This window comes from Pholcus phalangioides, unplaced genomic scaffold (genome assembly GCF_987345545.1).
Source record: "Pholcus phalangioides strain wild (caught in Gottingen) unplaced genomic scaffold, Ppha-v1.0 ptg000017l_1, whole genome shotgun sequence".
NCBI classification, from domain to species: Eukaryota; Metazoa; Arthropoda; class Arachnida; order Araneae; family Pholcidae; genus Pholcus; species Pholcus phalangioides.
The window spans coordinates 54984539-55000876 of NW_028301610.1; the positions used below are offsets into that span (position 1 = coordinate 54984539).

At 36.6% G+C, this 16338-nt stretch overlaps 1 protein-coding gene across 1 annotated transcript in view; it reads right to left on the bottom strand.

Moving 5' to 3' along the window:
- Positions 1-1805: 1805 nt before the first annotated feature.
- Positions 1806-16338, bottom strand: part of sdt (MAGUK p55 family member stardust) — a 150341-nt gene continuing 135808 nt past the window's right edge. Inside the window, exons 15-16 of the mRNA XM_089246404.1 lie at positions 11880-12082; positions 1806-8447 (exon numbers count right to left, since the gene is read on the bottom strand). Coding sequence (XP_089102530.1) covers positions 8148-8447; positions 11880-12082 — 503 coding nt within the window. The 3' untranslated portion in view covers positions 1806-8147. The remainder of the gene's footprint in view (positions 8448-11879; positions 12083-16338) is intronic.

Below are 16338 nucleotides of genomic sequence, written 5' to 3' on the forward strand. Positions count from 1 at the left end.
AATATGTAGTTCCCATTAAAAAGAAAAAAACGATTAACACATTTCTATGTTTCTTTAATTTAGATTTGTTTCTTTCATGAGTCACACAGGAAGTCGCCATATTGGTTACCTTGTCCAAGAAACAGGGAAATATCACGTGATCCAAAAAGCCTCATTGAGCTGGAGCAGCATCTCCTAGAAATAGGCCTCTGCAGTGTTCTCTGCCTCGCGTGTATCGAGAAGAAAATAATAACGGCTCGCGAAGCTGGGCTCGCAGCTATCATTTACCGATTCAATAAAAAATGCTTTCATTTTTCGTTAATGAACTTCGAAATTCAGTTTCGCCCAAAACTCCGCCTTTCGTGACGTCTTGCTAGCTTTTTTCTCGCAGTAACCAATCACCGGCATGCTAATGCTTCCTGTGTTACTAAGAGAGTAGGGATCAAAGCCGCTTGAAAGATCTTATGCAGACTCTTAATGCAGCTTTGGTAGGGATTGTAATTACGCATCCGGGGTACCAGACTAGAGCCGTAACTATGATTTTTGTCGGGGGCCCCCAAACATCTTTCCACCCCACTATAAAATATAATTTTATAACTCTATTTTTGTTCCCTTTTTTAAAATTTGCACCCGGGCAGTTGCCCCCGCCCTCTGATTGCGAACTTGCATCAGACACCCCCCACCCTGGTCCTATCTCTTAGTTGCGGCCCTGGGGACAACTCCGAGATGTGTAATGTGTGTTATATAGTTACTTGTCTCGTTTTTTCTCACTATGTCTCTTTTGAGGTTTTTGTATTAATGGATGCCCGTAACTGTTATAGGCATTTCCTTTTTATAAGCCACTTCACTGGGTAAGCTCACAGTGGTGGCCTCAACACAGAATATTATATTTTTATCATTGTTTTTCGCGAATATGTGCTTTTATATCTTGGGGTTGCTATATTTTTATAGGATACACACATATTTAAAATATATTTTTTACGGGCATTTTTCTCCCTTTCGTCTTCTAAGCCACATCACTGGGCATTTTGCCTGTCGTGGCTCTTGAATCATTTGTATAGCAGAACTATTATATAGGACAAGAGATTTTGAGTTCAGATTCTGATACAGAGGCATCGGAGCCGGAGGTGCAGTGGGTGTTCGCAGGGCCGCAACTAGATGCTCGGTCACCCGGGGCAAGTGCGCATTTTGGCGCCCCCTTGTAATGTTGAGAGGTTTGAGAATAAAATTTGCGCCCTTTCTGTGGTCCGGGGCACGAGACCCGCCTGCTCCCCCCCCCTAGTTGCGGCCCTGGGTGCTCGAGCACCCACAGTATTTTGTAGCACCTGCCTGAGCACCCCCAGCATCGATTCAAAAATCCAAATCTCTTATATAAAGATCAAGTTGGGCATCAACAGGTCTGAAACAATTCCGATGCCTCTGTTCTGATGAATGGAAATTCTTCGCGTTACAAAAAAAAATTTGATATACAGTAAGACCTCGGTATAACGTCGATCACTTTTAACACTTGCGACTCATGTTATTCCGACTATTACCTGCGGAAATAGTCGGAATTATGCCTTTCTTGTATGCGCGAGGAAAAAAAAAATTTTTTTCTTCCTTGAATCGTGAAATCATCAGAAAATGATTATTGAGCAGGCTACTATGCTTATCGTCTATAGACAGTGGGAGCAGTTTAAGGGTTGAAGGTTCCCGCCAGCATGATTACCAATTAGACTGATTTTCCTCATTATTGAATCACACAACTTAAGAAGTCATTTTTATTTGGTCCAAGAGATGATGTTACACCAAGGTCTGACTATTTTGATTGAATAAGGAAAATAACACTGATTTCATATGCTTTAATGGCATAGTTTGACCATTCAGCGAAGGCAACATAAGTAACTAACTTTCTTTTGAATTTTCTTCACCCAAGTCAAAACACGACTGGAACTTTCTTGAAACATTACAAATACTATTCTTATAAAAAGCGCATTTTTTAAAAACATTAAACAACAATAACAATACATATTCCAACTATTAATATCTCACAGTTTACTCTGCCGTAAACATTATCAAAAATTTAATACTGAATCTTATATACAGCAAAATTACAATAATACAACTCCTTCAATTGTGGTTTTGTATAGACAAAGTTTTGACTCCAAAATTTTTTTTTATAAAAAACTTCATTCACACCACATGAAGCTGCTTTTGAATTTATATTGAATGTACAAAAATTTTACAAGTATTTTCTCTCTTAAAGTTATGGCAAAAACACAAAATCATGATACTAAGAAAATGACCATGCATAATGCATTGTATTCATTTACATTCATTTTGGCTGGTGAACATTGATGACTTCAAAAGACTTTCACACACTTTTAAAAGATTTGTAAAATTGAATTAATACATGGATATAAGAAAAAAAACATTTCTCTTGAATTATACTCTCCTATTATACATAAAATATGGTTAAAATTCCACATAATTTTTCCAGTCATGCAAATTCATAAATAGAAAACTAGCATTTTTTGGTCAATAATACATTGTGGAAGAGTAGGTAAACTTTGCCTAATAATACTCAGAAAAATCACCAACGAACCTTGTGTACCTTGTATTTGGCTTTTTTGTTGGTGAGTTTTTTTGAGAATAGTACATTGGTAGAAGTTAAACTATATTTACATCAACAACTCTGAGCAAGACAAATCAAGAAAAAATTTAGATGTCAACCAATTTCATTTTTGAGCAAAGCTTTTTTTTTTTTAAATCATCCAGAATTTGGTGACTCCTTCCTGTGTGGAAGAGTAGATAAACTTTGCCTAATAATACTCAGAAATCACCAATGAATGAGGCAAATACATGGAAAATACAAAATACCTAATGCATTTTGACACCATGTTGATATCCTTCCCATGTTGACAGGCAAGCTGACATAAATTCTGAAAGTTTTGTGTCATCTCCAGACTCCAATTAAATAAGCAAATTTTAGTTGCCAATACCAATTTTTCAGTCATCATGGTGACCTGGCATTCTGGATTTGTCAAGCCCTGATCAACAATTATGGGAAATATGAGCTATGCAAGTAAAATAAATGTATAGAAACAAACTTAGAAAATTTTAAAGTAAGGTATTTTGCTACTTCTCCAATGGATGTTTGAAGTGAGAAGGAAGAAGAAATCTGTGCTCAAAGTATTGCTTACATAGATGTGTGTGATATATATAAATCAAATTTTCCTTTTTTCAAATTTCATGAACCATATATTTGTTATTATTTTATGTTAACAAATGTTATGTATATTTGTTAGTAAAAACATAAACTATCACATATTTACCCCCTTCTTTCCAGCATACAAAACATGCTTCTTTCTTTAATATCAGGTTTGAAAAACAGGAAATGTCTTGTAACTTGGTAACCAGTTTTTAATCGTTTTCTCATCAACTGGAAATTTATCTTTTATGAGCAGATGCTGCTCCTTTTAAATGTAGTAAAATTTATTGATAAAAATCGGATGATATATTTTCCCAGTTAGATTAAGGTTACACTTCTACTTCATAATTGTAGAAGTGTAAAAAAAAACTTCATAAAAATACTCAGACATTTTTCACCTTAAAAAAATATTCACAAAAAAAGGACGTCTTATATGTGCCATTACCTCTTATTGTATATAAATTTTTTTTTTTTTTTGCTCTTTACAGCACTGTGGAGGTTTAAATAATAATTGAATTGTAATGTTTAAGAGAATAAATCCAAAAATTGAGAAATCTGAAAAAACTGAGTGGTACATTATCTTCTTAAACCTCACGCTTTTTCAAGACCAGTTCCTGGTTCACATGTAGAGCGAAGTTTGAAGTTACTTTAGTGTATAAAAACGTCATTTTTTGTCATTTTTGGTCTTTATTCTCACCTTAAAACGGACAATTCAATTAATGGTCACCTATTTTACTCTTAAGCACAGTAGATTTTTTAAAATTACATAAAAATTGAAGGCAAGTGTAAAAATAAAATGTCTGAACTTTGCAGGGCCGTAGCCAATAATGTCTTTCAAAGGGAGATCACTGGTATTTTGGGAAGGAGATTAAAGTGATAGAACAGAAATTTTCATGTTAATTTTGTATGTATCCATCATTTTCTAATTTTTGTGGGAAATTGTCCTCTCGCTACGACCATGCAACTTCATCTCAAAATCATTTTCCTTCTGCTTTACTTTGAATCAATTCCAGTGAAATATGCAAAAATTTAATTTGAAGAAAAACTAACACTTGAAATCTCTATTTAAACTTATTTTTCAACCTTAACCATTTATTGGGCAGTGTTGCTCTCAAGCACAACATTAGTTTCTTATATTTTTCAAATAAAGGCATTTTATATTTTGAGCTCATTTGGCATTGATGCTTCTAAACAACTGCTAAATATTCAATTTTTACTTGTGAGCTGTTCATGAAGTTTCAATAATTACCAGCAGAATGGCTCAAAAGTACACATCTCCCAATTCTTGACAAGCCGAGCAAGAATGATTTTTGACCCTTGCATTTCAGAGGGAAATACCATTTGTGGAGGGCACATATTGCTATGCATTTCTCAAAAATGATAGAAACGTAAGTTGACAAATAATAAATGTACTATTCAAATTGTACTATTCAAATCTACATAAATACAGTGTGTTCCCTGAAATGCAACACCTCATATTTTTTTCAAATATTGACAATAAATTTTTTTACCATTTAATAGCATTCAAGGAACTTCATTTGCTTAATATAACACCTCAATCTTCCCCTCCAGGATATTTCAATGCTTGCCAATTAAAGGGTTACAGCCATTTGAGGTTTGTCAGCATTTCTCAACCCATGATTCATGAAGATAGGACAGTTCTTTGATGGACTTGAAAACTTGATTTTAATTAAATGAAAGTTATTAAATTGCATACCACAATTATCAGTAACAATGTTCGTATTGTTAAAATTAGAACCACATACCACTACAGACTGTGTGCATAAACATTCTTCTGGAAAATTTCTAAAGAAAATGGTGCATGACTGAAAAATCCCTGTGTGTGTACCCTTAAGATATTTATGCTGTCAAAGGTGTGTGTGTGTTTGTGTTTGAGAAGTGCTACGATCAATTTTCTATATTGGAAATGAAAGTAGAAAATAATCTGTTTTTTATGTTTTGTAAGTATCATATTTCTATGCTACTTGCTTGCTATGGAGAGATTTTTCTAAAGTGGGAGACCGGCTCACACTCATGCCTTAAATTGTTAAAACCTCAGAAAAATGCCCACATACTGTAAATTTTACTGGTCTGTTGAATTCTTTCAGGCATTTTATTACTCCTTGTGTTCATAAAGATTGAGAAATGCTGCATGCCAGTTTTTAACATATTGATTTGTTAAAATTTCATTGATGATTGAAAATTAAGCAACCAGTATCAGAAGAGAATGAAATTGGGTTCAAAATTGTTTAAAATTATGTAATTTTTTATGTTTGTTTAAAAAAAGTATGCTGCACTAAAGGTTTACCCATAACCATATAGTGGCTCTTCAAACGGGGGGGGGGGGGGGGGTTAAATCACAGAGTGTACAGTGAGCCAGGGGAAGGGGTGATTTCCCCCAATTCCAACAATTCTACTTCTGCACCTATGCCAATAACACAATTTTTTCACTGAACAGGGGATTGCTTTTCCCCATACGCCCATAACTTGGATTGTATGTGCGTGAAAAGACATTTACATCTGATACTGTCAATTTATTTTCAACAAGGAAAATACTTTGGAAAGAAAAATAAATTCATAAAACTTTGTAAATAATAGATGGAGGGGAGGAAAGAAGGAACTGAAATACATGTCTGTATGCTGGAGGTAAAGAGCACCGGTGTCACAAATGTAAAATTTGGCTGGAGAACTGTTTATAGGTTTTTTTTTATTTTTATTGTGACATGGCTTTTTTGAAGAGAACATCTGTTATTTATTGAAATAGGACTTAGTGGTCTATACCAGTGTTTCTTAACCTTTTTCAGCTCATGGCCCCCCATGGATCACATTTTTTTCTTGTGCCCCCCCCCCCTCATACAAGAGTGAGATACTTTCTATTTTTTATTTCGACTGAAATTTTAATAAATCAGATCAATCTCTGGAATCCTGGCTAGGCACGGATTCAAATGGTGGATTATCATCTCTCCCAGGAGTCAAATTATATTGTAAAAAACGGTCTGTGTAAAATATGGGACGATCCAATGAGCATGAACGATAAATCGACCCTCCCAACACATCAACTGTGGCTCTGGCGGCCCTCCATACTTAGCTGGAAGTAACAGCTTACATATGAAAATCATAGTACCAGATCCCCCTTCCTCCATTATAGACACGAAGACCCAAGCTATGCCCACATAGACCCAAGGGTTAAGATGCCCCTGGTTCTATAGACAGATCTGATAAATTCTGAAAGTAGTAATATTTTTCAACCATGTTTCACTTTTAAAGCTTTTTTCTTCACAGCTCTCCATGACTCCCTTCACCACCTGTCGTGGATCACCTTTCTTCTGATTTTATCCCGTGGCCCCCCCCCCCCTAGAATATCCCAGGACTGCAAGGGGGCCATATGTCCCCCAGGTTGAGAACCACTGGTCTATACTGTGTAATGTAACAAAAATACAGCAAATCAAAAGCATTATTCCAATATTGGAAAAAATGGACATACTGCCCTTTACCTCTAACATACAGATATAGAAACATGTATTTATTATATTGGAAAATAATACAATAGAACCTCTATTATATGGGCACGAATTAACTAGGAAGCAGATTTACCGGCTATGAAAATTTTAGTTTCATGTTTGGCTCTTCCTTACCCATATTGGTGGTGGTGTTTTTTTTCCCCATTGGTTACATAGAATTTTGTGGTGGTAATGAAAACAAACATTTTGTTTTTCCATTCTTTTATGAAACCCTCCCCTCCTCATTCTGAGAAGTGAAGTCTCATGTCAATACATTGAAATGGCAGCCCCCATACGCACACATAAGAATCAGGCATTGCCCTGGGGGCGATCAGCATTTGAAGATTTACAGCTAATTAAAGGCGATGCCAGAGAAAAGGCTTTAATGCATAGGGAGTGTTAGTCAAAATGTATTGCTTTTGAAAGACAAGGCACAAGGATGGTGTAACTTCAGAAGTGCTCATGTGACAGCATGACTGATCGACTGGCCCAGCGCTATTCCTATTTGTGTCATTCTCATTGTACATTTTAGAACTGTGTTGAATGACTGACAGGAAAGGGATAACCGTGTTTTTTGGTTGTCAGTGATAACCTTCTCCACCATTAGCCTGAATAATCGAGGTTCTACTGTATTTCCGCCATCAGTGAAGCCCATTATATTAGTAGCATGGCTACATAACTGTGTAAATAAGTGTTATATCAGAATTTTTGTATTAGATTTTTTTGCATGGATAATGTGATTATATACATTGGAAAGTTATTTTAAACAGGTAAAATACATAAATATATACTTTTTTGGCAATTTTGTTATTTCAAATATTTTTTTTTTCATTCCCAGTGGTTTAACAGTGTTTGTTGGTTATCCATGATTATCTTCCCCACCATTAGTTATTGACATTTATTCCTTACTCACTGAAACTCGCTCTGAAATTACCTTAATAAGCTTCAGTTTCTAAATGAGAGTTTATATTAATGTTAAATTAATTTAAAAATTATCAAAATAATATATTAGTGTTATTATAAGTTATTTCCAAAATTATTTTATAATCTACAATTGGTTCTGGTAATCTTCAAACACATTATCAGTAATGTTCACACCTATCAAATTTGATATCGATATTAATGTGCTTCTCATACAAAATTAATATACTAATAACTCATTTTCTCAGGTACAATTTTGAACTTAATCAATTTATCAGATAGGGTATATACTGAACTCATGCTTTTCAAAAAGAAGTATAAAAGGATAAAGAACATAATGAAACACAAATTTATATTTAATGTGGAAGCGATGAAAAAAATATGTGTTCATATAATTTCATATATGTTTGGCTTTTGCATAGATATTTAATTTGCGACACACACACACACACACAGCTTCTATATATTTAAATCATGTTTCAGAAAGTTTGACAAAATAACATCAAATTTCAGGTTTCTTAATATATGCACTTTGCCACGGCAGTTTGAAAATGAATTCAATTCAGTTCAGTTCGCAACCACACTGCAGGTACCCACTGAGGTTCTCTTTCAAGAGTGTTAATTTCTTTAAGCAGTTCATTATATGCCTTGTCTATATCAGAATTAATAACAACAGTGTCAAAGAAATGACCATAATTTTCTTCCATTTCACGTGCTTTCTCTATTATTTCTTTCAGTTCATCGTCCTTGCTATAATCACCAGTTTTTATACGATTCTGACGTAATTTCTCCAGTGATGGAGGAGCAATGAATACTACATATGGCCTAAGATCAGAGTTTTTCAGTATGGTCAATGACTGAAAAAAAAAAGAAATATGAAAAAAAAACTGTTTTCAATTGATAAAAGTGCAATAGAACATCAATAATCTGAGTTGAAGTTGTAATAATAATGAGTTGATGTTGCAATTAATCAGTTGAAATTGTAATTAATAATTGAGTTGGGGGTTGACAGATCTCTGATTCATAAAAACTTAATTATTAGAAACAAAAATAATATGTAAGATGTTGATTTAATTTAATCCATTTGCTTGCAAAGCAGAACAATAGGAAAATTTATAAGTGTCTCTTATCAATGAATAGCAGTAACCTGCGCCTTCGCTCGCATGGATTTGGTAATCTGAAAATTGTTCTGAAATGTGTTTTCCCCCATATAACATTTGGACCCCCCTGGGAGTTAAATTTTCAGAAATCCCGTCTTTGGTGGGTATTAGAAAATATAATACTCACCAAAAATTTCATATTTATAGCTTCTACTGTTTGGACTCAGCGATATAATTGCGATATATAACCTTTGAAACCCCCCCCCCCTCCCTCCCTTAGATGTTGAATTTTGAAATATCCCTTTTCAGTGAGCCTACATTACAAACTGAAACTACTGACAAATTTTATATTTATAGCTTCAGCGGTTTCGAGATGAAGCATGATTTTTCTATGTAACCTTTGAACCCCCTTACCGGTCGAATTTCAAAAACCCCTTTTTACCTAGTCTTTACATCATGAAATAAAACCTACTGACCAAATTTCACATTTGTAGCTTTAACGGATTCGGTTCTGTATGATTTCTCTATGTAACATTTGAATTCTCTTATGACCCTCTTAGGGGTCAAATTTCAAAAACCTCTTTTTACCGTGTCTTTAGTTCATGAAATGAAACTACTGACCAAATTTCATAATTATAGCTTCAGCGGTTTTGGCTAGGTGCGATTTCTCTATGGAACCTCTTTTAATTTCAAAACCCTTAGTTAACCCTTCCTTAGTGCGTCTTTACTTCATGTAATGAAACTACCGACCAAATTTCATAACTTCATCAGTTTCGGCTCAGTGATGATGAATCAGTAAATCAGTCAGGACATGTCATTATATATATACAGATTATTATCCACTTTTTATAGTATTAAGCAACTGTTTTTTTATTGATGCATGATGATACTAACCAGACAACAAATTTGGATAAAGAATGCAAATGGGTAAGAAAAAGACCCACCTTGCCAAAATTACTTGCTTACGTAGAGTCCATGGCCATTTTCATGATGCATGCTAAGGACAGCTAACAGACTGCATGCAGCCTACGACTAGGCAAAACTACTGTGTATTAAATTGATTTTTTCTTATTATTTAAGTCATCATTTTCCATAGCAGACCTGATTAATATATATAGACTATTTACATTCATTATTTCTAGTGATGATAGTAATTATCTATGTTCTCATCACACTGCCTTTTCGTACACACGCGTATTGCTCTTATTCATTTCTTCCCACCCCTTCGTGGATGCCAACTCACAATGATACCTCAAAATTACAATCGACTCTAGGCTACGCATACCCCAAGAACTCCAAAGAGCAAAAATGTGTCATATGGGATGTGTCGAGTTCATATTGTGCTGTTGAACACAAGTTCCTCACCCAAACACAATGATTTTTGTGTTGAAAACAGATAAGTAGTCATCTCTAAATTTCAACAGGTTGATGGCATTCCAAGTTGAAGCACGCTACATGTAACTCAAGTGATAAGAATACATGTATCACAAGGTTCTATGTAATGCCAGGGACACACAGGAGTACCAAGTAATGGTGCATGTGCACATCCATTTAGTAGGTAGTCTGTCTGGTCCATGTGAAACTAGTTTATTTTACCTTGGTACCATCACGGCCTTATCCATGATGTTATTCACGTGAAGCTTTTGGCATGCTTTCCATTCACATAATAAAACTCCTTTCAGTCTACCAGTGCATGAATCAATTTCTTGAGTATCTATTCAACCCACATAGCCCCACCAGTTGCCAAATCAGGAGTAAGGGATAAAAAATAATTACAGAAAAATGTATAAAAAAGTTTTCGTCCATAAAAAATTCAAACTGTGGATAGAATTGAATGGACTAATTAACAAAAGAAACATTAATTTTTTATGTATTGCATCTAGTAGCTGGGAACTAGATAAACAATGGATATGTATCAGTTTATGAAGAAGACGTTAAAATTGTAATGACTAAATATTGCCCATTTTTTACCATATTATTAATGGCAGATACAAATCTGCAAGCTTTCTGGGAATTTTATGAGTGTGGCTTATACACTGTTAGCAGTGTTTATTCACCAATACAAGTCTAGATGCATTATTCATGCATCAAAATTCAATTTTAATCCTTAGAATTTCGTTGTGGAGTGAAAATACTCCTACAAATTTTAAGGGGTTTTTTTTTTATAGTTATATATATTTCTCTGTTCTTCATTAAAAAAATATCACTCTTTTTCCAAAACTACCCCTTAAAAAACTTTAGAGAAGAATGAAATTACCCTTTAAAATTATTTTTTAGATAACACTGCACCAAGTGTAGTGTTTCACTAGTGCAGCCAGCAACACTGCAACTGAACATTATGTTGGTCACTGAATAGTGAGAAGTTGGCCACTCCTGATGTATGCAATAAAAGAATATTATTTATTTGATGAAAAATAGAGAATAAGTTACTATAAATAATTCAAAGCTGTTTTCTACAGACCGTTGTTCTTAATCTTATCAGTTTTTACCCAATTCAGTGGCTTAATTCATTAAGGCAACACCCAAACCCCTTTCAAGCAGAAATAATTCTCTTTCATGGGAAAAATAAAACAAGTTACTCTTGGGAGAGGGGACTTTTCCAGGACTGACTTTCTGCTTTTCCATGTAGTAAACACACTGATAATAGATAATATTGTAGATTAACAGTCCACAGCAGTCTCTCTCCTTTGAAGTTTAGTAATAGATTGCAGACAAGCAAAACTTGAGATAATGTTTATTCACAGTTTTATTTAGTTTCTGGGGATGTGATGCTTGTATTGCACAATATGTACAGGGTTTCTTAAACTGCATTCTCCAGACCCTTGGTGCTTCTCTAGGAAGTGTGCAAAGGTCTCACATAGAATATTCTGGGGAATTTCAAGCTTAAATCCAGGTACGCAGCAAAGTCGTAACACATAAAAAAAGTCCATGGTAAGTAAGATAAAAAAACCACAAGGTTATAGCATTTAAAATTTGGTTTTGGCTCTGGACTTGTGTGTGTGAGTGGAAACGTAGACCTATTCCATTCTATGAATTGATTTTGTGACTTTGGTTGGTCCTTAGTATCAATGTATACATAAATGAAAGATTGCTATATGATAAATACTATCTAAATAGACTATCAAATGTTTATGCATCCTATAAACTCACTTTGTCCTCATCAATTGTATTCTATAAAAAATGTATTACCTGAGGATGTAGGTTGAGAACACAAATTTTTCCTAGATTTACAACCGCTCGTATGGCATTAAGGCTTGTTCCATAATAATTTCTTTCATATTCACCATGCTCTACAAATTTGCCACTAGCAATATCAGCTTCAAATTGAGACCTTGTTATGAAATGATAATCAACACCATCAACCTCTCCTTCCCTTTTGGATCTGCTAGTATCTATACATGGAAACACACAACAAACAAAAAAATATTTTTAAAGGACACAAAAATGGCAAAGAATCAGAGAAAAAAAAGAGCATTTTCTTTTGTCTTATTAATAAAAACATAATGCACTCATTGCCATAAAAATTTACGCACCAAGAAAGAGTTGTCTGAATGGAAAGAAATTTTATATATGTGAGTACAGAGTTGATGTAAGTGATTACATAATTAAAGCAAAATAATCATTTGTTACAGGAAAAACTACATTTGAATGGAGGGTCTAGTACCCTGTTGAGCCACCTCTAGCTTGAATACACGATGCGATACGGGTAAGCATTGAGGCATACAGGTCCTGTATGGTGTCCTGCGTCATTTCATTCCACAGTTGCTATAAGCGTGTCTCTAGTTCAATCAAATTCCTAGGCTGCCCAACATGCTGTCCCAAGTGATCCCAGATGTGCACGATTGGTGACAAATCTGGGAATCGGGCAGGCCAAGGAAGGGTGTTAATGTAGCAGAGGCATTCCTGTGACACCCTTGCTGTGTGTGGTTGAGCATTGACCTGTTGAAAAATGCCTCCCTGAAGCCCTGCCATGAGTGGAAACACATGTGGCTGAAGGAAGTCACAAATGTACCGCTGGGTTCTCATAGTACCATGGGTGAATATTAAAGGTGACTAAGTGTCGTATGCAATGGCACCCCATACCATCGCACCAGCTGTGCGAGTGATGTGCCACGGTATAGTGAAGGCAGAATTGAGGCGTTCGCCACAGGGCCTCCACAAACATACACGATTGTCATCATTGTCCAAATTGAATCTTGATTCATCGCTGAAGATGACCTAATTCCATTAGATTGCGGTCCAATCCCGTCAAGCTCAATACCGCTCCAAATGAATGCAAGTGATTGGATGTCATTGGTAGCACACATAATGGGTGCAGCGATACCAAATGTTCTTCAGCAAGGCGCCTTGTGGTGGTATGGACAGATGTAACATGATGACTTGGGATCCTTCACAAATTCCTTCCTTTCAATTTAATTCCAGTTTAGGCCCCAGGGACCTCTCGGTTACCGGAAACCACCAGACATACCCGCTGGCATTCCGACTCGGGCCAGTTATGTTCGCTAAGTCTGGCAGTCAGGGGGTGGGGTCTCCTGGCTGACGGGTGAGAACGGGACCAGAGATCAGGCTACCGATGTCCCACATAAATTCTGTTTACACCTGTGTGATGGATCCGGAAGCTTGTCGTGTTGCTTTCCTCTCCCAATCTTAGGGTCCCGCGGATTGCTGGTAGGAATCCCGCAGAGTCATCGTCTAACTCCATAAAATGAAAATATTATTGTGCAGTATCAAATTGTGATAAATGTTTTGCAATGTAATTATGCAGGAATAATGTGCAATGTTTTTACCTTCATGCCGTCTGTGGGCCGCGGACCACTTCACGGTCAATAATTTCATGAGTCCTTACAATCCAAAATAGGCCTATTGTTGTGGACCCTGGCCAGGTCTCCAATGTTTGCGTTCTACGTGTTGCCAATTTCTATATGTTAGTTTTGGTAATAGTGTTTTATTTCGTATAAATATGCAAATGAGATGTTATGATAATTTCAGTGCCATTTTATTCTCAGTTCTGATTCGTTCTCGCATAGCCAATGAGAGATGAAGGTTTTCTTCATATAAACCAGCAGTGTGCTATAGATCGCTACGTCTTCACTTTGTTTTTGCTTACTGTAACATGACGACCTGGGATCTCTTACAATCCTGTTGTTCAATTATTCTTGTTTAGGCCCCAGGGTTCGTTGGTTACCGGAAACCACCCGAGGCTTCCGCTGACAATCCGGTTCGGGTCAGTTAGTTCGCTTAGTCTGACGGTCCGGAGGTGGGGTCTCCTAGCCGTCGGGCGAGAACGGGGCCAGAGGTCGGGCTACCAACGTCCCATACAAATTCCGCTTTACATCTATGTCAGAGATCCCAATAGCTCGTCTGGTTACCTTCTCTTTCCCTCTGGGGGGTTCCCGTGGTTCGTCGGTGGAGGCCACGTCGAGTCGTCATCGTCAAACTCTATTTTAATTGTGTAATATATTAGTGCAATATAATATAAATGTTCAGCAAAGTGTTATATAAATATGTAATATATTTTACCTCCATGCCGTCGGTGGTTCCTAGGACCATCTCACGGTTTATAATGTCATGAGTTTTTACAATGTGCAATAGGCCTAAAAGTTGTGGATCCTGGCCAGATCTCCAATTTGATATGTTTGGATGCCAGATTTAATATTATAATGCTTACAGTATTTCCTTTTCTCATGAAGTTATGTAAATCAGATACAAGCTAATGTTGTGATTGGTTTTCCTTTTCTCATGAAGTTATGTAAATCAGATACAAGCTAATACCACACCTTCTATGTTGTGATTGGTTCTTCAGTAAGGCATTGTGGGAATGCTACTATATAAAAGCCAGCTAGAGATGTGCTGACTCTCTCTCTACCTACCTACTTCCTCACCTACGACTAACGACCGACTTAATCAGTAAGGCGTCACGCCCTGTCATGGTGTGAGCCAGATCGTCTCATAAGTAACGATGAAGTTACAATAATAGAAGTGTGCCTTGGCACTTATCCCGTCTCATCGCACGTAAGGTTTCAATGTCGTCGTGATCCAGTGATCGGTTAGTGGCCAGACCGGCCACCCGTGGACCTTCATCTCCAGTTCCATGTGCAGTGGCTGAGCTTTCATCTCAACGTGTGTTTACACCAAAGTCGTCTGAAGCTGGTGACGACGAGTCTTTGGCTGTGTGGCAGACACCTGGGAGTATCTACCGGACGATGTGATAAGACGTGAAAACCTGGACAACGGCGGTGAGATCGATTCATATTTTTGTTTCATTGTGACAGTGAGAGAAAAGACTAACTGTGATAATTGTGATAAAACGTTAATTAATAGTTTAACATATAAAAGGGCCTGTGATAATAGTGATTACGCTGATTAATGGTTTAACAATATAATTGAATAAATGTTATAGTTCTATCTAAACTTTGTCTGTTCCATTGTTGTCATCCACTCAATGTTTACTGGGGGAAAAAATATTAAAGAACCGGGAGGTAACGATCAAGAACGTTACATTACGCATTCATGCGCTCTCATACTTGAGCTCTGAAACCACCTATGTAGCCGTTTGTTGCAGAGTCTCCAACCTCGATCTGTGCGAAAGGCTCCTCTTCCTTCGTGGTCATAAGCTGACAAGAGGGTTTACTACTGTGTGATGCTGCTAGAGTAACTTGGCCTCTCCTCTCGTTCGTCGTCTCTTTGTCCGTTCTGGTGGCCCACAAGTGAAGTCAAGAGGGGATGCCCTCTTGCCAGAGATGGAATGTTGCTGACAGACTTCGAGACATGCTTGTGTCCATCCTGGACTCGTTTGAGTGGTTTACTGCAGAGTTAGTGCCATCGGGATGAAAACCTGGATTGATCTTTGGTAGTTGGAATTGAGAGAACGAACGGACAGATTTAGTGAGATCGTTTCCTAATATTTGCGATATATCGGCCTAATATATTGGCCTAAGTGGCAGGCTACTTGCCGATCTGACCACTCGACTTCCATCATCCCGATGATTCTTCCCCTCTCGAACTCTGACAGCTGATCATATTGTCTTTGATGGTGGCATAACGGCATCCCTAATGAAAAAGCATCCCTCTTGCAACAGATTAAGTACAGGCATAATCTCTCTCTTTGTACCTTTTTTATACACCAAGGAGAACAAAGTTCAATGCCCTCTGGTGGCATTACAAATTGTGCAATCCCGCCGTGCATCTAATCATTTGCATATCTGCCAGACATGTATCTTCATACCAAGTTTCATTACGATCTGACAATTACTTCTTGGTGCGCAATTTTTTATGGCATTGAGTATGATATAAAGTTGCACCCTGAACAACAACAAATAAACATTTCTTTAATAGGGCAGAGTCCAGAATTTTTTAAAGTTAGTACCATCCTCAAATAGGGACCTAATTCTTCATGTGACTGCTTTTATCAGCAGGTTGACAAAATAAGGAACCATGATATATCTCTCAACGCCTGAAAATATCTGCTTCGTAAAGAAACCAATCTGGGACTCTGTTAACTACCCTCTGAATTGTAACCTTTTAACATTGAATGCTCCGTTGTGAGTGACTGGAATATATGCTAGCGGAATGGATGACCTGTCTCCCACAAAAACTTGCTACAAATGTTTACAAAATGGCTAAAAAAATATAGGAACACCAAGAAACT